This window comes from Paramisgurnus dabryanus, chromosome 4 (genome assembly GCF_030506205.2).
Source record: "Paramisgurnus dabryanus chromosome 4, PD_genome_1.1, whole genome shotgun sequence".
In the NCBI taxonomy this organism is placed as follows: domain Eukaryota; kingdom Metazoa; phylum Chordata; class Actinopteri; order Cypriniformes; family Cobitidae; genus Paramisgurnus; species Paramisgurnus dabryanus.
In genome coordinates, this window is record NC_133340.1 from 23766960 (window position 1) to 23787886 (window position 20927).

Genomic DNA, 20927 nt, shown 5'->3' on the forward strand with positions numbered 1-20927 from the left:
CACACACATGGTTTTGCTTATTGATGTTGTTAAACTGCTATTTGATTTTATATTTAATTAAGGGAGTTTATTATTATAATGAAATATTAACAAACTAATATAGTTAACATAATCATGTAGCAGCTAAATAAAACTGTAGTACGTTGTTCATGGTTGCCAAGCAACGTAAAGCAGCTCTCCCAAAAGCCACTTGAGGGCAATTTATTATTTCAATATTTTTGACCTGTGTACTGTAAATCAGTACATGTTGTAGCGTAAACTAAACAAATATTTCTAATATTTCCTTAAATATAATATTAATGATATTGTTAAATATATTAAATATATACTGCTGATATTTTAATCTAAAATACATTAGAGACCAAGTTGTGTTTCATCTTTTCTTTCTTTCTTTCTTTCTTTCTTTCTTTCTTTCTTTCTTTCTTTCTTTCTTTCTTTCTTTCTTTCTTTCTTTTTCTTCTTATCTAGGCAGTTACCCTACATATATTCATTATAAAATAACCACCGAACACTGAGTTATTTCCGGATTTTAGTTGTTTTAGATAATTTTATTGTTTGTTTAGTTTTATTGTAAATCATTTAAGGTCATCATGGGGTTTCCTTTGAAGTTTGTTGAGGCTCCGGACCCCTGTTGTTGGGAGTGTTAGTGGGGTTGAGTCGTCATCTGACCGATAGGTGGCGATACACATACACGCGCTTCTCTGTGTTTGACTGCACGTCCACGAAGAAGACTGCGTCATGTTTTGAAGCGTGCACTGTTGTTTATTCTTCTGCGATCACTCATTCTGCTCAAGATATATTACACCAACACATTTGTGTGGTAATAAATTAACGCTTTACCTGTTGAATATGTAAAGTTAATGTTTTTGATGTGCGTTTTATTATTTATTATTTGTCATGTTTTGAAGGAAATGCCTGTCTGCTGGCTGGTAAGTGACGATGATTTTCATAAACCCATTCAGCTTGTACACCATCAAACTGTGATTCTGGGTAGAGGACCAGAAACTAAAATAAAAGACAAAAAGTGTTCCAGGGAGCAAGGTGAATATATCGCATCAGCCATTTTAATGTTCAACAAATGAAAACAGATTAACAGTAAACCTGCTTTATTTTGCAGTTGAACTGAGAGCTGATTGCAACAGAGGATTTATCAGTGTTAAACAGGTATGTCTGGATATTATATAATACTAAGGGGACAATATAAAAATGTATGTTTAAACCTAGGATTTTTTTTTTGTTAAAACCGATATTAGTCACTTGCTTTCTTATTTGAAATTTTGTCATTAAAATAAATCCCTGTTTATATATATATATTTATATATTTATTTATTTATTTAAATGAATAAATAAAATTCACACACATGCATGTATACATTTTAGAAAAAATAGATGTATAATAAATATATTTATATATAATAAAATTATATTTAAATATAAAAAACATGCAAATATTTCTTAAATATATACATGCATGTGTGTATATTTATATATACATAATTATTATACACAGTACACCCACATATATTATGTAATCAAAAACTTTTATTCTGCAAACGATTCATTCATTAGGCAGCCCTTTAACATTCAAAAGGCAAGCATTAAATGACAAATAATATTTTTACTTAATTTTAATTTATTAAATTTTTTTATTTTAATTTTGTTTCGGTAAGTACTTAATTATTTTACTCAAAAAAAAAAAGGGTCTTTCTCACGCTATAGCCAATACATTTCTGCCTTTCTATTTAATCTTCTTTATTCGTTACAGTTAGGTGTGAATCCTACAAATGTGGACAGTGTGGTTGTGGGCAAAGGCAATCAGGTAAACACTGTGAGACCATGGATAGGTTTTTCCTTGTCATTTCCATAAGGTTCACCCAAAGATGTCCTATTCTCTTGTAATTAATGCTATATTGCACAGGTTATCGGTCTTAACAACCTTCAAACCACATGTCACCCACCTCTACAACCAGGTGACGATAAAGCCGGGCCAAAGGCTTTACATGGTCAATCAACTCTATCCATACACAGTGAAGTTCACAGAAGAGACGCCCAGATCTGCTTCAGACAACATTAAAGCCTCAAAAAGACCACACCCTGCAAATATAATGCCCCATTCAGACCATCACTCGATGGATTCACCTCCACCAAAAAAGACTCCAACACCAAGCTCTGATAAATCAGTAAGTTACTTCAATGTAAGGAAAGGGTTTATTAGTTCCTCATGAACAAGGACTACTTTATTATGCATAAATTGTGACCCTCATAAGATGTTGCTAATGAGACAATTAAATGCCCACATTTCTATTCAGAGACTTTGTGTATTTAAACTAGTTTTTTATGTTTTTAAGGAATCTGCAGGTCATTGGAGTCAAGGCCTTAAAGCTTCAATGCAGGACCCAAAGATGCAGGTATACATTAAATGATTCGTCTATATTGTATAATTTTATGTTGTACATGGCTGTAGACCATGTTAGATAAACTCATCAGAGATAACATATCTGCTCTTCTCCTCAGGTGTATAAAGACGATAGGGTGGTGGTCATCAAAGACAAGTATCCGAAGGCGAGATACCATTGGCTGGTGTTGCCGTGGGACTCGATCTCCAGTTTAAAGGTTTTGAGATCGGAGCATTGCGATCTGCTCAAACACATGCAAAAGGTTGGAGACAAAATGGTGCAGCAGTCCCCAGACGCTCAGAAACTCCGATTCCGTCTGGGCTACCACGCAATTCCCAGCATGAGGTACACCGAAATCCGGCTGCTGATATGGGGAAGGGCGGAGCTTGTGTGACATGTCTATAATGTATGCTATGTATTTTCTCTAGTCACGTCCACCTGCACGTGATCAGCCAAGACTTTGATTCACCTTGTTTGAAGAACAAGAAACATTGGAATTCCTTCACTACCGAATACTTCATTGAATCTCAAGGTAAGAGGAACATTTGGGAAATTCATCACATTATGGAACAGCTTGTTCTTTTAGATGAAATAAAGTCATGCTTTGTCTTCATGCAGATGTTATTGCGATGCTGGAAGCGGATGGGAAGGTGACCGTTAAGGAAGGCACGAGTGAATTACTAAAGCTTCCTCTACGCTGTCACATTTGCCGTAAAGAGCAACCAACAATCCCAAAATTGAAAGAACATCTTTTGTCTCACCGGTCTTCTTAAATTGCTCATTTACAAGACGTTTGAGAGTTTGGCTTTGGTTAACTTTACTTTTGGTCTTTAAAGTCAAATTGCATTTGTTCTGAATTAAAGAGCTTGGATTTGTTTTGATCTGGGATTCTGATATTAATTCTAGGCTTTTAAGATTTGATGCAGAAACAATAATGAATCAGCGGCAGTTTGCACATCTCTTTGGTTTTTAATCAAGTGTTTTCAAATGTGGTTACCCTATATGTATACATACACATCATATAAATGCACTGTTAAAGAGGTTACATTGGCACAATAGAAATGAAAACTTAGTATCCGAAGTCTCAAATGAAATCTGTTTGCAGATGGTGCTTAGACACCAAGGAATTGACACTAAACTCCAAACATGCTAACATTTTTCACAGATGAGTTAACATATAAATACAAAGTCGAAGTCATTTTTAATGTTTATCGCAGTCATATTTTACATCAAAAAAAAAAAAAAAAAAACAAGATAAAAATACAAAAAGCACCATTGCAAAGTCAAAAGTTTTCTAAAAATAGATTTCACAGACTTACTTTTATTGCTTTTCTAACTGAATTAAAAATGCATCTTTTGTTTGTAAGTTTTATAGAGCAGAAATTGACTATGTAAATACAATTTAAATTTTCTAAATGCTCTAAAACAAATAATCAAATAACTTTTTATCCTTTATAATAAAATATTGGGAGCAAAACTAGTGTTCGAGTAAAAAATTCCACATTTCTTCTAACTCCTGCGTCTGTCCTGAGATATTAGATGCACTCATTTGCATTTAGCTTTTTAAACTAAAACTTGCCAAAGTTGTTATGACAAAACCATGTCACGTGATCCCTGAATAAAAGCTTTTGTGCATCTCCAAAGTGGAGTGTTGGTTTTTGTAATATATGCTGGTCTTCATCAAGCCGTTGTGCCTCCAGTCTGAAACACCAAAAACATTTTGATTGAATATACAAACATATATGTCACATTAAGTGTAACAAGCTTTTTTGTTATAAAATGTGCCATATTTGAGTTATCAATCACTCAATCTTTTATGCTGCGTTCAGACCAGCCGCGGTAGAGGCATCAAGCGCGAGTGATTTCAATGTTAAGTCAATGTGAACATGCGCTGACGCGCGTCTGGAGGTCTCGGGTGCAAATGAGGTGTTTAGCGCGACACGGTAGATGTGATTCCACCTCATTTGCGTGAATGGCGCGAATTAAGCGCTGCCGCGGGAAATGCGCAAGTTGAAAAATTTGCTCTAGTAGTGACGTAATTACAGAAAGCAAGCGGAGTCGCAGAAGCCACTCCCCATGATGCGAATTTCCGTGTGAATGTCTCGATGACTAGAATTTCACGCGCGAGTAAACTCAAAATGTTCAAGCAGCAACTAGACGTGGTAGATGCGAATTTGCGCCTTAAACGCTGCTGGTGTAAACCCACAGTTAAAGGTCCACCGTGTAGATTTTAGCGACATCTAGTGGTGAGACTGAGAATTGCAACCAACGGCTCAGTCAACAGCTCACCCCTCCGTTTTGAAACACATAGAGAAGCTACGGTAGCCCCCATAGGACAAACATGTTGTTGTCTAAGAGCCGATTCAGACCAGATGCGTGGCGTGAGCGTCTCAGCTGCGCGGCGTGTCCGTTTTAATTTAGGCTCCCATGTTAGCAGGTTTGACCGTGCACATCGCCTGCATGACACGCACGTCTCAAAAACGCGAGCATGCTAGGAATAGGACCGACACCTATTTTTCACGCCACACGCAAGCGTCTTGGAAGCATCAGGTCAGATTATCAATAGGAAACATACATGCATACAGAATAGGCTGGCAGAGCAGCGCCGCGTCAGAAATGCTTCTGGTAAGCAAGGGCATAGAAAACGCCACACAGCTGCCATGCAAGTTGAAAATATTCATATAAAGCGAAAAATTTGCATGACACAAAGTTAAATCACGCGAGTAATCTGGAGCAAGGAACACGGTGCTTTGCGTTTGGTGTGTATGTAGCAAAGTTAACAATCTTTCGATTTGAACTGATCAAATTAAACTAAGATGATATAAATCCCTATTATACTCACCATAGGTTTCATTTCTCCGGGGTTACCTTTCCCTTTGCTGTCCTGCTCAGTGGCTTTCCTTGCATTCTCTACAAACTCCTACATGAACGATTGGAGACAGAAACAGATAAAATGTTAAAATTGCAATGTTTTCAATATTGTAGCACTGCCTTGTGCATACTGCGCTCACCATAAGCTCTTTGTCCATGTAATACTCGCTGCCCGGGCTGCCGTCATTGTTCTTGGTGTCGATGGCGAAGCAGAGGAATAGTACGTCTACTACAGTCTCAAAGATGGACAGGAAACAGTGAGCCACCAGGAAAGCAAACACGCACACTATGATGAGAGGCAGCACCCATACGGTGTATTCTCTCTGATAGTTCAGCGCAAGGACGCCTGCAAACGCCGTGCACGATACGATCAAGATCTGTGAGCAAAAGACAAACCTGTTAGAGGATCTCATATCACAGCTGGAAATAAGAAAATTGTCTGAAATTATTCACCCTCATTTTATCACAGATATTTTACATTTTTAATATATAGGGGAAATATATATTTCAAACTAAGTGCTCTTCCGCCATACAATATAGTTCTAATTTATTTTCCGCTTTAAAAAATCGTTTTATTTTGTCCCACCATACTTACTCATGTAACAGTCTTTAAACATGGAAGTGTTTGGTTTCTTCTAAATTTATCCCTGTTTGGATCCTAAGGTATGAATGGGGCTAGGCTAAATGCTAAAACATTCACGACACGCTTCAAAAAGATTAAATGCACGAATTAAAAAAAGATAAGTATGTAAAAATGTGTATAAGTTGAGGTAAGAACATAGTAAAATATTGAAAAATGGTGGTGTTTTTCCTTTAAGAGAAAACACTTCCCTGCCAATGACGAGTTTTTACAGCAATCCATATTTCAACTTTTATCCACCATGTGGCACTCTTACCAAACTTATAAAATAAACTTTTACCTTAGGGCAAACAGTTCAAACTATGTTTTGAAGATCACTGATCTGATCTCAATCCAATGTTCTTCACAAAAATGCAATTATCATAGCTTTTTGCCTTAAATGTTTTTCTTTTTGAAGAAACCTAACCATATTTAAGAGGTAATTGTGTCGAGAGCATTCGGTTACAATCGTCTCAGTTTGCCGGTTTAGCGGCTTTTGCATCTGAACTCTTCAATTCCTCTAATTATATTTAACTAAAACAAACTAAACATATTAAAAATATGTTTGTTAATTGGAACAAAAAAATATAGGTAAATGATAATTAAAAATATTGCCTTAGTAAAAAAAAGTTGAGCCATTACAATTATTAACTGAAACAAAATTAACACTCAACTAGAAGTTCTAGAACGGAAATAAAAATTGCATTTAACCTTAATTAGCAATATTAGTTAGAAATAATAGAAAAAAATAGCTAAATAAAATGACAAAAGCTCATATCGAAGTTAGAAAAAATTAAACTAAAATTAACTTGAAAACTTAAAATATAAAAGTAATTTCAAAATAATAAAACCTAATAAATACCTTTCCTAAGAACAGGACAAAGTCCCCAACACTGTTGATAGCTGCTACACGCAGAACATTTTCAGCCAGCAGGAACAAAGCGTCTCGCGCGGACGTACAAAAGCCTGTACTGTTAATCGCTGTTGCTGTGTACGCGTTCTGAAAAAGAAAAAAAATCATCAAAATAAACTGCCAATAACTTAAGAACTGAACATACATTCTTTACATTGCATGCACAATGCTTAAAGGATTACTCCACTTTTTATAGGAACATTTTCTGACCCCCAAGTCATCCAATATGTTTGTCTTTCTATCTTCAGTCGAAAATAAAATAAAAATTTTTAGGAAAACATTCCAGGATTTTTCTTCATATAGTGGACTTCAATTGAGCCCAACGGTATTATATGGTGCATTATTTTTTTTTGTTGCAAAAAATAAAAATAGTTTCGCTAGATAAGACTATTATGCCTCAATTGGGATTGTTTAGAGCCATATGAAGCTGCATTGAAACTGCAGATGGGACCTTTAAACCATTGGGTCCACTATTTTTTCTCAACAAAAAAAAAAAATCATAAACATCTTGGATGACATGCGGGTGAGTAAATTATCAGGAATTTTTCTCATGAAAGTGGAGTAATCGTTTAACCATATGAGAAACGGGAATTAAAGCATAAATGACAACATATGCTTAACTTTTTTTTGAATAATACTGACTGAATGCACTCACCACGTTGAGGTAATTAAGACACTTTTCTAAACACCACAGACAGCAGATACACGCCTTCAGCATGCAGCGTGCACAGGCGTTTTCCTGCCCCCAAAAAAAACAAGATTTATGTAAAAGTCTGTAAGTGATAAAGTCAAGCGTTTCTGCTTATAAACGCATGACCTCACCTTTCCTTTCAGCTGAGTGTGGATGTAGCTGAGAATAAGCCGTGGTATCTCCACTAAAGTAATGATGAAGGCTCCTTTAATCACAGTGCCCAGGTGATATCGCATTAGTGTCAGGACAGACGACACTATGGGCGTGAACGGCAGCTGGGATTTATCTCTACAGTGACACAAAGACACGGTTAATAAACTCTCACACTGAGATGTGAAGACTTCATGACCCCGACCTCTGACCTGGTGAAGTAGTACGTGACAACAGCTCCCGCCACGGTCATGTGCTGACAGGCGAGGATAAACTCGCTGATCCAGATGAGACCCACAGCGTGGTACCAAACCATGTATTGCAGTGGCCCGTCCATATGAAACTCCACCAAACCCGTCTGATTGTTCTTCACTGGACTTCCTGTAGAAACACGATAGCAGATCATCAGTACGTGCCTGCTTTAAGCTTTTAATACATAGGACAGGAGACAAAAAAATCTGAAACTGAGCAAAGATTTGAACTTCGGGGCACCTGCATAATATGTTAATGTAAATATCCTTTATATATTTCAATTGAACTATTTTGAGTAGATGTCATTAAAAGTATAGGTATTGAGGTTTTATCATGATATATTTAACATACCTGCCGTTCCCAGGAACATAAGAACGGTGATCCAATAAACCCAGAAGCACATGAGGGTCAGGAAGGTCCAGAAGGGCTGCAGTGCCAGTAAAGGCAGATGTGTGAAGACTTTACCAGCCACGTGAAACAAAGCAATGGTGAGGGCCACACGCTTCCTCATGAAGAACATCAGCAAGAGCAAAATCACCTGATACACAAACATCTGTCAGCTTCATAACCAGCAGGTTTATAAGCATGTAAAGGGTAAGACCTCAAGAAGCGGAGTGATAAAATGCCAAAAGTATGTTTCTACAAATAGGTAAAGCATGCCATGACAACTTTGAAGATGCTAAAACATAACACACCAGACGTGTTAGAGGCGGCAAGCGTGAGTGATTTACATGTTAAGTCAATGCAAAGACGTGATTAGGCATCCTGCGGCGCGAAATACGCAAGTTTAAAAATCTGAACCTCGGCGGATTTCGCGCCACGTTAACCAGTTAGGACCTTGCTGTAGAAGTGACGTGATTACAGGAAGCGAGCGTTGTCTCAGCGGAGTCGTAGAAGCCCCTCCCATGACGCGAATTTCTGTGTGAGTGTCTCGAATGACTAGAATTTCATGCGCGAATGAAGGGAGTAAACTAAATTGTTCAAGCGTCCAACTACGCGCAAATAGGGCGTTTTTTCCGCCTCTACCGCGGCTGGTGTGAATGCACCATTAGAGTTACATTTATTAGTTTGTAAAACTAAAAATAAATAAATAAATAAATAAAAAAATCGCATCGATTGCCCTCAGAAGGCCTTTATTAACCCACCGAAGCCATGTGGATTACTTCCATAAAGAATGGATAGACTTTCTTCGGCTTTAAAACTAAACTAAAACTGAAATAAAAACTCCATTTAACTTATATTAGCAATATTAGTTCGAAAAAAATTTTAAAAGCTTATAAAATAAAAAAGCTCATAGCACAGTTAACTATTATTATAAAGCCCCAAGTGAGGCTTTTTAACACTGACACTCATATACAATATGAATATTCCCAGTGATAACGCGCTACAATAAAACAATAGATTACTGTTTACACTGGGCATGATTATCCACGCTTTAAAAAAAAGCGACTTTTTTTGACCAGCACGTCAAATTTTTTCACTATGTACAGTGAACAAACAGACCATCCAATGAGATTTGAGCCAGAGCTGCTGTTTTCAGAGCCGGCGCCAGACCATAACTAACAGGGGGGCACTCGGCTTCAAACGGGGGGCACGCAATAGCAACAATAACTTGCAAAAACAAGACATTAAAACAACAAATACATCAAGCACACACTCATACAACTAGACTGTCAGCTCATTTCCCGTATAAAGTGCAAAAGACCACAAACTATGCGCAAAACTATTGAACTTCGACCGCGGCGTGAGCGCAACCTGAGCTCCACTGCGCTCGCGCTACTCGACGTAACAACAAACCGACCTCGCGCGGCGCAAGCCATTGAAATGAATGGGTTTCATAGCACAGCGCACACCGCGTCCTAGCTTTAAAAAAGCCGCTTTACCATAATCACGTCGTAATGCTGTTAACGGTCTATAGCCACACTTCACATTTAAGCTTATGTAATTTAAAACATCGCTAACTTACCTTTGAAATAGCTGAAGACGGCGTGTAAGAACATTAAACTTCCTTAAAAGCTTAAAACAGTGTCCTGTAGATTTGTAAATTCCACCTCACCTCTAATCTCTGAGTTTGAGCCAGTCTGTGTTTTCATTAAGTCAAATGAAGCAGGCGGTGCTGGTTCGTTCTAAATGTTCTAATATCCATATTTTACACAATCCATAAAATGCCGCGAAAAAACACGTTGCTAGTATCAAGTCACAAATATGCTAAAGACTTAAGACGGGTGAGACGCGGAAATACATCCAATCAGAGAAACTGGTCTTTTTTAATTAAAGAAAACATATATCAACTATATTTTCCTCATTTGATTACATTACAAGTCATGAAACATTCAATGTTTAATTTATTTTAATTATTCTTGATATATATATTAAATTAATAAAAAACTTTGTAGGGGGGGCACAACAACCTGTTCGGGGGGGCACTGCCCGCGAATGCCCCCCCATGACGCCGGCCCTGGTTTTGACACAATGTAAAACTGGATTAATAGTTATATAATTGACAGCTAATGCTTAGAATGAAAAACTGGCCTTTACTGCTCTGTATGTAATATACGCTGAAAACTACTTTCAATAAATAGCGTTAAAAAGTAATGTTTGTCGCATAATATCATCACATTGCATTCCAGGTGTTTTTCTATTTACAATGCATTATGGGCAATAAAATATGCTCTGTTGTAAACAGCATTTGACACATGTAGTAGGTCCACATCCAGAAATTGAATGCACATACTGTACCCCACATACTTTCTTTACACTGCAGAAAACAGTATCAGATCATACCGTGCAGACAGTGGCTCCAATGGCGTAGACGAGTAGGGCTTTCTGGTTGTCGTTGGCCACCTGCAGTTCATTAGCAGGAAGAGTGGCGTTCATAGACTGTTTGTGATCCGCATACAGCCACCACAGAACACCAGAACCACCTGACACAAACAAATAGCATCTCATCTCACTCATGGTGTGATATTAGGTTCCTGAATCAGTTTTAACGTAAAGCTAACGTCTTACCGATTGAGCCGACGACCACGACAGCCGTCAGAACCCACACCAGAACAACTGAGATGTAGCGGATCACAACCATCATAATCAGAGACAGAACTGTTGGAGACATACAGAACAGTGTTATAATCATTAAGTCTCTAATGATGAACTCAAGAGCAGTTTTACATTTGTTCATAAAAGTTTGTTTTGTGATTTCACTCATATGTGACAACAAAATGACTTCTCGCAAACTTACAAGGCCACACTGACTTTGCTATTTGTTTATCAAATATGAATAAAAAAATTAACAACTGTTTTAATGCTTATTGTTAACAAACATGACTCTGGACCACAAAACTAGTTGAAAGTAGCACAGGTATATTTGTACCAATAGCCAAAAATACATTGTATGGGTGAAATAAGGGCTGCATAACGATTAATCGCAACTAATCGTTTGCTGAATAAAAGTTTTTGATTACATCATGTGTGTGTGTGTGTGTATGTATTGTGTATAATAATTCTATATTATTATGTATTTATATATAAATACATATAATATGTAAACAAAAACTTTTTTCTCCAAACGATTAGTTGCGATTAATCGTTAATTGGTCAGATTTTTATGCCAAAAATCATTAGTATATTAAGTGCATTTCCTACAGTAAATATTTCAAAAATGTATTCATCATTAGTAATACGTGTTGCTAAGGACTTAATTTGCACGACTTTAAAAGGCGATTTTCTCATTATTTTGATTTTTGCACCCTCAGATTCCCGATTTTCAAATAGTTGTATCTCAGTTTGTCCTAACAAACCACACATTAATGAAAAGCTTATTTATTCATCTTTCAGAAGATCTCAATTTCAAAAAATTGACCCTAATGACTGGCTTTACGGTCCAGGGTCACAAATAAGATTGTTAAAAGTCACATGTAGTGATCTCACCGAGAGCGAGCAGACACAGGCCCATAATAATCTCTTTGGAGGTCATCACACCGGCTACAACCCTGTGCACCACACTGTTATCACTGACGAACGTGATGAATGCCTCCGCAAACTTGGAGTAGCAGGAAATATCGACTGGCATACAGCGATGAAATACAGGTAATGATGCACTACAAACAATAAACACAGAAACAAATATCAATGAAAATGCATTATACTTATATTATTATATTAAAATAAGTGTTTGGCACAGTCAATAAGGTTTATATTACATTACAGTCTTGTTAACATTTTTTGATTTCCTGGGTGTTTACCTCGGAAGAACAGGCAGTTTGGGGCATTTTGTAGCTCTATCTGGGTCAGAGGAATACGTCTCCGGTTTTATTTCATAGGAGCATAAATTTGATCCTAAAATAGAAACAATCATATTGAAAATCAAAATGTCAGTAGGGCATTAAAATACTTATTTCAGCTCCTCTAAATGAATCTCTAACTTACCATTAGTTGTTGAAAAAAGAGTGAGATCCTCATAAGACGTCAGCTGAGTCTTTGGGCATTTTGAGACGCACAAAGCAACAGATTTAATCTTCCTTTTCAATATATCAATGTTACAGGGATCCAGGAAAAACACATACCTGTGATAAAGCCATACACATTGAATGTTATGCATATGGAATAGAAAACAAATATGGAAGAATTATTGGTTAACAAAGAAATTTATCCTTTTTAGTAGGGCTGGGAAAATATTAATCGCGATTAATCGCACACAAAATAAAAGTTATTTTTTGCATAATATATGTGTGTGTACTGTGTGTAATTATTGTGTATATTTAACCACACACACATACATATATTCATGTCAGATTTTTTTTTATATATCAATTTTTTTAAATTATATATAATATAGAATATATAAAAATATAAATAAATATATATACACATGTAAATGTTTCTTAAATACAAACATGAATGTGTGTGTATTTATATGTACATAATAATTACACACAGCACACAATCATATATTATGCCAAAAATCACTTTTATTTTGTATGCGATTAATCGCGATTAATCTTTTCCCAGCCCTACTTTTTAGTGATAAAATGTTTCTCAGTGGAAAGAAATCACCTCATCATATAAACACTTTACTGACATCAAACCTCTTACAGGCTAAACTATTCACTTAGTTATGTTGTTGAATACGTGTTTGTTGCAGTGAATCAATGACAATGCATTGGTTATTGTTAAAAAGCGTAAACAATTCTGGCTTGTACGAACTTTCTGGAGGTGTGATCTTGGCCACTGAGTTCAATTCCTGGGATTTCAGAATTCTTCTGACCGCAGATGTTCCCATAGCTGTCGTACCCGGATATGAGTCTGGATGCGGCTCCGGTTGCTATGGCAAAACCACAGATGCAGAGCTGCCATGAAAAGACAGGAAAATGAGAAATTTACTTTTCAGGAAAATCTTTAGTACATATAGTAAATATTTAAAAATTTGAAATGCAATATAGACAGTATGATACAGATGACAGTATGATTTGGTGTTTGTTTCCTGAGCACTGGTTAATTTCAACCTCATAGAGTCTAACTATATTTAAGATTGTTTTGATACAATACGGAGTCACATACCATGCCGATATTAAAGAGGATAAACAGGAGGAGCCATGGGATATCCGTGCACTTCCTCTGCTCCAATGGTTTCCAGTCTCGCTTCTTCTGTAAAACAAAGATAACAAGACAGTGTGATGCTACATTTCAACTATTTCAAATTACTTGCACTTTATCATTACATTGTAAATCAGCTTGTCCATGCATGCAAATATTACTATACTAAACCAGCTTTATGCATATTAGGAAACCAGTTAAGATATGTAAAAAAAAGAGAAAGAAAGACTACTGAAAATAACAGCCAAAACCAGTTAGCTGGTCTCCCAGCTTGGTTTTAGCTGGTTTAGCAAGATGGTTTGGCTGTGTTTTGGTCACTTTTTAAACTGGACTAAGCGGGTCAAACTGGACCAGCTTGAAAAGCTTTGCTGGGCTGGGAAGACCAGCTTAAACCAGCAACCAGCTTATGCCGGTTTGAGCTGTTTTTACATATATACATACATACATACATACATACATACATACAGGCAGGCACAAAAAAGAAAGAAAGACATGAAAGAAAAAAAGAAAGAAAGACATAGAAACAAAAAAAGTCATGAAAGACATAATCAAAGAAAAAAGAACAAAGAACAAAGAAATAAAGTTGTCAACTAACATATAAAGCGCGTGAATGAAACTCTTGGGTTAGTCGGCGAAACCCGGAAATTAGTTTATGTACTGTTGACAAACAAAGATCTGCCCACATGATTACTTTTGATATTATTACAGCTTCTGGTTCGTTAAAACACTTATTAAAACTTTAAACATGTTTAAGTTCTGTATGTAGACCGTTTATAAAACACCATTCATTGTCTGTTCGTAAGGTGAAGTTTACCACCACAACTTCGAGACTTCACGCAACTCAAAAACATCTCAAATATGAATCCGCATGAATTTACATAATGTTGTATTGTATACATTACCTGTGTGCTCCCACAGCATCCCATTGTGGGAAAATCCTGAGTTGATCTGAATTACAAACACACGAGAGACAGTCCAAAAACAGGGAGTCGCCCGCCAACACCGCGAGCTCGACGCGTTCTGCAGGGAAAACTTGGCGTGAAAGTTACACGTGCCAGATAAACCCGTTCAAATGTCCTTAGAAACCAAAGCGCCGTCCACCGTCACATAAATTTACCGTCTCTTACATGCAGATCGCTGGTCTTCGTAAATGAATGATTATTTTGTTGTATATTTCAGGATCATACGCGCTGCAATTCTCCCTGGTGAATTTTGTGACAAGGTGAGGGCGGAGCTGTCGCGTTCTCCTTCTCTGTCCCAGTTGCCCCATTGAACCAAATATTAAATCAAATGTCTTACGCTCCGGGTATGGAGAGACGTTCACGCGAACCGGACCCTCCATGGGTAAATAAAATCTAGATACGGATTAAGAAAAATGTACACGTTTGGTGTACCGGATTTTATCATTGAGCTTGCAAAGTACAATTCGTGAATGAATCGTTCGATTGAACCGATTCCTTTAGTGACTCGTTTAAAGCGGTTCGCGTTTGTGTATCACTTGGCAGTAAGCGGTTATGTTAGGAGATAAAACTGTGTTGTGTTATATTGTTAACAATACTAAACACATTGTAGGATGATAACAGTGAGAAGTGGAATATAAAGGTCTATTTTAATAAATGATCCATGTGAACCGATTTGGGACTTTATTTAGGACTTTCGCGCCATCTAGCGGACAGATTAGAAAAGTGCGTATTTTTTTATTTTCCAACTAATTTTAACATTGTCAAGTCCAGAGATGTCAACACAACAAATCCAAACGCTATTAAATAGGCTTGTTTTCCCAATTTAAGTCCATGTTGTTAGCCTGTTAAACGCGTAACGTATAGAGTTAGTACGATTTACTAGTAGTTCGTTAGTTATGACTGTTTTGTTGAAAGTTTATTTGTTTGCTAGGATATGAACGGACACAGTAACATCGCAAGACAAACGATATATTCAGCCGTGAAACTAAAGTGGAGATGCCGGGGATTGAACCCGGGGCCTCATACATGCAAAGCATGCGCTCTACCACTGAGCTACATCCCCGCTGAAAATCACAGACGTTTATAAGGATTAAGAGGGTTGAGTTGAAATATTTAAAAAAAAACTTTGATGATATTGACGTTTTAAAGATTGAGAGCTTCACAAAACTACGCTATTGTCATATAAACAACAGACCTAAAGCACCAGACAAGTATTTAGTGAAAGCCCGTTCTGAGTATGCAGTCAGTGAACAGGTTTGACTTCCCTATTTCTGATTGGTTAATGCCCTGAAAAGGCTGCTAACTGATTGGTCCCTATTTCTAAATCCCACCCGTCAATGACGTTTGTGTATAAATTAAACGTATGATATATTTATGCAAAATAGTAATACTATTCTAGATTTTGTTATTTCATTGAGGTTGATTTAAAAAAAGTGCTAATTTTATTTACATTTCTTTTCTTAATGTAAATCTAATCTATGTAATTTCGCGATTTGTATGGTTTTATATTGTACCGAATTATTTGGCAATGAAAAAGAAAAGTACCTTCAAAGGGTTTTATGTCATGTGTATATCAAAGAAAAAAAAAACATTTGACCTTAACAGAAAATATTTACTGAAGATGCCTTGTCAAAAAGTTTAAATTGTTTTAAAATTATGTCTGAATGTTACATTTAGATATAACGTTACATAGATAGCCTATTTAAGACAATGTTCAATTTTATTTAAATTACGACTTCATTTAAACTTAAATCTAATGTCAGGACATCAGTTTCCTCAGTCTTGCAGTTTATTTTGGCGCCGCTAGGGGCGCATAAACGACATACATAGATAAATACACTAGATGTCGCCTTGGGGTTCTAAGCATGCGTCAAAACCGGCGCCATCTTGGAACAGGGGTCTTGTCATTGGAAGTAGCTAGGTAACGCTGCTATCTCCGCCTGTACTTCGAATTCATGGACGATGCTGGACTTTTGTGCTGCATATTCATGTTAGGGCTACTAGCACTATGCATTATAGTTAGAAAAAGTAGATTTTCAAAATATCAAAACTTTATTTTTTTTCTGGACTCAATGCTAAATACATGTCTGACTGTTTAAACGAACCAAAAGAAAACCTAGAAAATCGCATTCATGACGATTTATGGTGATTTTATTTCCGTCACACCATTGCTTACAATGACGCTGATGCGGGGTTCCCGTTACAAGATGGCGGCTCTATTTGACGCATTCGTTCCAATGAACTGCCGTAGCCAAGACGACATCTAGTGTACATATCTATGAACGACACACAGCATCTTTACAAGGAACAGGAAATGACACAAAGTTGACTGAAATATCTTTTATTATTTAAATTGTAAACACATACATTATAACACAGAAAATAATGGCCATGTGGGACATCCAATATTAATGTCTAGTAACGTCTTTCGTTAAACACACCGTTGTCTCATTTCTGAAAAGTGTGAATGTCAAGACCATAAAGTGCTTTAGTTTTGGACCAAAGACAATACTATTTATTACTTTCACATCGTCCAATGTGCATCAGGGATTGTTGCTTGACTTTTCGAGGGTGTTTTACTAAAAAGCACCTCATGGATCTGGAAAAAATCTATATGTAGCACCTCATTACTTTTGGTCACTAAAGGTGCCATGGGTTGAAATGGCTGTATGGTAACAATTTTAATAAAATAAAGAGGCACATTCTTAACAACTCTGTACCAGAACCATAAATGTACGTTTAATGAAAAGATCCTGAAGAAGATTTGAAACCCATTGGCCCGGTTTGGCACGGACATTATAGCTGCAGTACAGTTCCACAGGTAACTGCCAGTATTTATTCTTGGTTTACTGAATACTTTTACGTAACGACCATGAATCTCCCAGTTAATCCCACCAAGACCCTCCTCATGAGTGTACACACGTTGATACCCACATGGAAATACTTCAGACAACAAAGCTAGAATGGCTCTTGGAACAGGACAGAAGACATGCTGTAGTTCACATCGTTGTCCTAAACGTGGAATTTACGTAAAGCATGCAATAAACGTTCAAATTCACTAAGTAAAAAGCGACATCGGTGCAACCGTTTTCAGGCCCTGTCTTCACAGTAGATGTAAATCCCACCATAGGTCCGAGGACAGTGTGCGCTTAAGGACCAGCCATCTGTTCGGGTTTCGTAAAATCATTTTTCGGCGTCCGCTTCACGTCTAGTAATAGCTGGTATCATGTTTCGTCCATTAGCGGAGTGTTGATTCAAGGCACAACACTTTCAAATACAATAGTGAAACATTGCACATCATTTTTTCAAAACATCATATAAGTATAGCTTTAAATGCATATGTAAAAATAAAGTACAAAGACAAAGAAAACTTCGAAAAGTTTAAAGTTTTAAGCCTGCGCTAAATAAAGAGATGAACGTCGGCCCTGAATTAGACATCTCGTTGGCAGTGTCTGATTGATGTATTTGATCTTCGTACAGGTCTTGTCAATCAAACATTTAACGCTAGTGGATCGAACGGCTTCAAGTTTCACAAACACTGAGAGTTAGCGGTGAGCGCCAGGCTCAGCGTCTTCAGTATATTTGACTCCTTTTGATTCTTTTGCATTGATTTGCATTGGTATCTTTCAGTAGTGGGTTAAAGTTCAACACCCTCAGGCGGGCAACACACACTGAAATACAAAAAATGTAACCATGAATGGCGGTCACGGTGGATCACACCACAGTCTCTTTGGCCTTCTCGTCCGTGAGGAAGGCGTCTAGTTGAGAAATGTCCACCACGGCATCGCCTTTGTTAATGGAAATGTCTTTTAAGTGGTCCTCGTCACTTTGGTCCTTGGCAAAATTAACAAATACCTTAAAAAAATGAAATATAGGTTAGATTATTTGCAAATCAGCAATTTTTATAGTTTTATTAGTTTTTACATTTCATTTGCATCAGATTTTCAAATTTCTGTGTATTTTTATGTTACTAAAATACAATAAAATACTTTTATTGTTAGGTTTGTTTGCATTTCACAGCGCATTTATACTTTGTATTGTTTTGTCATTCACAAACTTTTTTGTTTTCATAAAAGTTTTAATGTACCTCAATAACCTAGCACCTAAATGCATAAGCAGAGTTTCGCGTTTTTGCTTGAGGGGCACCCACTAGCAAACAAGAGTATCGCAATACTTTGAGAATAGTGAGAGTTAGGGTACTCATCTACACAATAATATATTAAGATTAGACGAATAAAATATAAATGATATCATATTTCTATTTTATTAATAGCTCAGACAATAATAATTAGCTCTTGTCTGGTGGGGCAGTGCCCCCCTGGCCCCCCTAAACTCTGCCTATGTGTAAATGTTTTGCTGAAGTGAATTTGAATTAAAACCAGAATCAAAACTAATCCGAGTAGGCGATCTTACTTGGTCTAAGGTGGTCTGTGAGACGGAGTAATCCTCGATGTGGAGTTGCTCTTTGTTCTTGGCGAGGATGTTGAAGATGCGAGCGAGGGAGGTAAGGGAGGAGGGCAGCTGGTACTGCAGCATGTTTCTGTGTTTCTCTTTGAGGTTGCTGCCCGGCAGCTCCCGCTCGATGAACTCCATCACCGGCTCCAGCTGCGGATCGGAACCGGCCACCCGCAGGATGATGGTGTACCCATCCCCGAACCTGGTGCAGAAATAAAGGACTTTCAGAATACTGCTCTTAAAATCTCATTGTTTAAAATTACAAATGTAGCTGTTTTCAAGCATATGACCAAATAGTGTTGGACCTGACAAAAGTTTTTTTAGCATACATAGGAATTATTTTCAAAGTATCCCAGAATGCACCTCATAAATGTGTATGTTAAACAGATGTTGTATAAGTTCCTACCTGTTTTTTAAGTGCTGCACGCTGCCCAGACAGCGAAACCTGCCGTTGACCATGATGGCCATACGAGTGCAGAGAGCCTCACACTCCTCCATACTGCATAGAAACACATTACAGTAATGGTTAATGAAGAAGTCACATGAAAATCACTTTTACTACCTCTTTTGCATGTAACAAACCAAACCAAAAGTTATTCTGCATGATAAAACTGCAAAACCATGACTTGGGTAGGTCAGGTGGCACACATCAAATGACAAAGACAAGTAAGAGTCTGTCTCACCTGTGTGATGTCAGAAGGACCGAGCGTCCCTCTTTAATGATGCTGAGGATGCAGTTCCACAGGGCCCGTCTGGCTTTGGGGTCCATCCCAGTGGTGGGTTCGTCCTATAACAACAGGGACAGCCAGGTTAACCACAAATTTAACAAACACTATAAACAGTAGAGTCATCATATTTCTCAATTATGATGGACAGAGAGTTGAAATGTGCTGGGCTGCTTTCCATGAACTGCCCAGTCCAATTGGACTGGACTTTATGGCACTTTAAAAATGTGGTAACGTCCAAAAGGAAAAACAAAGATACTTTATAGGTGTTTTTCAGAGAAAGAGGTCTGCAAGGGTCTGCGCTTTTTATGAAATGTAGATGACCCAAATACGCACATATGTAGTGTTATTTGGGATTTTTATATAATGTTGGAGGTTTTGTTGTTTAGTATAATGGCAATAAAATCTTTATTTGGAAAAGATTTCGCCCATTTGTTTTGCCATGCACAATAATGTAGTACCAATATATAAATATTTAACCCCACTGTCCAAAATCCAGAACTACGATTTTTTTGTTTGTTTGTTTGAACGATCAATAACTTTTTGTTAATAGTTTATTATTCGCACACTCACCAAGAAAACCACAGGTGGGCAACCAATGAGCGCCATGGCGGTGGAGAGTTTTCGCATGTTTCCTCCACTGTAGCTTCCCGCTAGTTTGTCCACATATTTAATCAGTCCCAGTTTACGGATTCCCCAGTCTGCCACCTGTAACGAACAAACGCCAATTAGATTGCTCATTTTTTAGCTTTGACATTATAATGCACTCATCTCGAAGGCAACGGACCTCGCACACTTCTTTCTCCGGGACGCCCCGCAAAATGGCGTAAAACTCCAGATGCTCCCGGCCGGTCAGCAGGTCATTGATGGCATCAAATTGCGGACAGTATCCCATGTTCTGATGGACTTCGTCGATTTCTGTCAACACGCTGCAAAAACAACAATTTGGTCATATTATTAATTATAACATAATATTTGTTTTTAAGAGGAAGCTACGTTATGTTGTTTCATTTGTTTTACCTCTTGCCTGCTAAGTAAGCCTCTCCGCTAGTGACCACAGAATCTCCAGTGAGCATCTTGAATGTGCTCGTCTTCCCAGCACCGTTCACACCGAGTAACCCGAAACACTGATGATGAAAACATCATCGTTAAAAACATAATTTTATCTTTATCGTGCAAACTACAGAAAACAAGGAAGTGAGCTCACCTCTCCTGGCGGGATGCCCACACAAAGTCGATCTACAGCTGGTTTCTGTTTTCTCTTATACACCTGCGTGAACATAAAAAAATTTCTGTAAAAC

At 37.3% G+C, this 20927-nt stretch overlaps 3 protein-coding genes and 1 non-coding gene across 6 annotated transcripts in view; 1 reads left to right on the forward strand and 3 right to left on the reverse strand.

The window, feature by feature from the left end:
• Window positions 1-719: 719 nt before the first annotated feature.
• On the forward strand, window positions 720-3277 carry aptx (aprataxin). Of its 2 annotated transcripts, XM_065295244.2 has the most exons (9): window positions 720-820; window positions 909-1041; window positions 1118-1164; window positions 1766-1819; window positions 1971-2180; window positions 2349-2408; window positions 2515-2741; window positions 2825-2928; window positions 3015-3277. In XM_065295244.2, the coding sequence occupies exons 2-9, from the start codon at window positions 912-914 to the stop codon at window positions 3167-3169; spliced, it is 987 nt and encodes a 328-aa protein (XP_065151316.2). In that variant the 5' UTR covers window positions 720-820; window positions 909-911; the 3' UTR covers window positions 3170-3277. The 2 variants fall into 2 exon arrangements, with proteins under 2 accessions (XP_065151316.2, XP_065151317.2); XM_065295245.2 differs by lacking the exon at window positions 720-820 and having other exon boundaries at window positions 950-1041; window positions 1919-2180.
• A 482-nt stretch (window positions 3278-3759) lies between these two features.
• On the reverse strand, window positions 3760-14835 carry slc44a1a (solute carrier family 44 member 1a). The gene is made up of 16 exons (XM_065295223.2): window positions 14387-14835; window positions 13449-13535; window positions 13095-13237; window positions 12318-12454; window positions 12134-12227; window positions 11820-11989; window positions 10902-10991; window positions 10677-10816; window positions 8244-8430; window positions 7853-8021; window positions 7622-7778; window positions 7455-7538; window positions 6749-6886; window positions 5408-5644; window positions 5239-5316; window positions 3760-4097 (listed from the first exon to the last, which is right to left on the reverse strand). The coding sequence occupies exons 1-16, from the start codon at window positions 14408-14410 to the stop codon at window positions 4077-4079; spliced, it is 1956 nt and encodes a 651-aa protein (XP_065151295.2). The 5' UTR covers window positions 14411-14835; the 3' UTR covers window positions 3760-4076.
• A 602-nt stretch (window positions 14836-15437) lies between these two features.
• On the reverse strand, window positions 15438-15509 carry trnaa-ugc (transfer RNA alanine (anticodon UGC)). Its single transcript has one exon. It is a non-coding gene; the product is annotated as a tRNA-Ala (tRNA).
• Window positions 15510-16771: 1262 nt separating this feature from the next.
• abca1a (ATP-binding cassette, sub-family A (ABC1), member 1A) overlaps window positions 16772-20927 on the reverse strand; it is a 30020-nt gene continuing 25864 nt past the window's right edge. For both annotated transcript variants that reach the window (XM_065295176.2, XM_065295175.2), the window contains exons 43-50: window positions 20834-20896; window positions 20647-20753; window positions 20414-20555; window positions 20200-20334; window positions 19585-19688; window positions 19308-19400; window positions 18860-19103; window positions 16772-18301 (exon numbers count right to left, since the gene is read on the reverse strand). In XM_065295176.2, the coding sequence (XP_065151248.2) occupies window positions 18161-18301; window positions 18860-19103; window positions 19308-19400; window positions 19585-19688; window positions 20200-20334; window positions 20414-20555; window positions 20647-20753; window positions 20834-20896 (1029 nt within the window). In that variant the 3' untranslated portion in view covers window positions 16772-18160. The remainder of the gene's footprint in view (window positions 18302-18859; window positions 19104-19307; window positions 19401-19584; window positions 19689-20199; window positions 20335-20413; window positions 20556-20646; window positions 20754-20833; window positions 20897-20927) is intronic.

What these genes read in the sequence shown, in the direction of transcription:
- slc44a1a (XM_065295223.2), bottom strand. Translation starts at nt 14,410, where the DNA reads ATGGGATGCTGTGGGAGCACACAG. An exon ending in CGTGGTCGTCGGCTCAATCG is followed by an intron (nt 10,817 to 10,901) that starts GTAAGACGTTAG and finishes TGTTTGTGTCAG; the next exon opens with GTGGTTCTGGTGTTCTGTGG. An exon ending in GTCTTAATTACCTCAACGTG is followed by an intron (nt 6,887 to 7,454) that starts GTGAGTGCATTC and finishes TTTCTTTTTCAG; the next exon opens with AACGCGTACACAGCAACAGC.
- aptx (XM_065295244.2), top strand. Translation starts at nt 912, where the DNA reads ATGCCTGTCTGCTGGCTGGTAAGTGACGATGATTTTCATAAACCCATT. An exon ending in AAAGTGTTCCAGGGAGCAAG is followed by an intron (nt 1,042 to 1,117) that starts GTGAATATATCG and finishes TTTATTTTGCAG; the next exon opens with TTGAACTGAGAGCTGATTGC. An exon ending in TTGTGGGCAAAGGCAATCAG is followed by an intron (nt 1,820 to 1,970) that starts GTAAACACTGTG and finishes CTCTACAACCAG; the next exon opens with GTGACGATAAAGCCGGGCCA.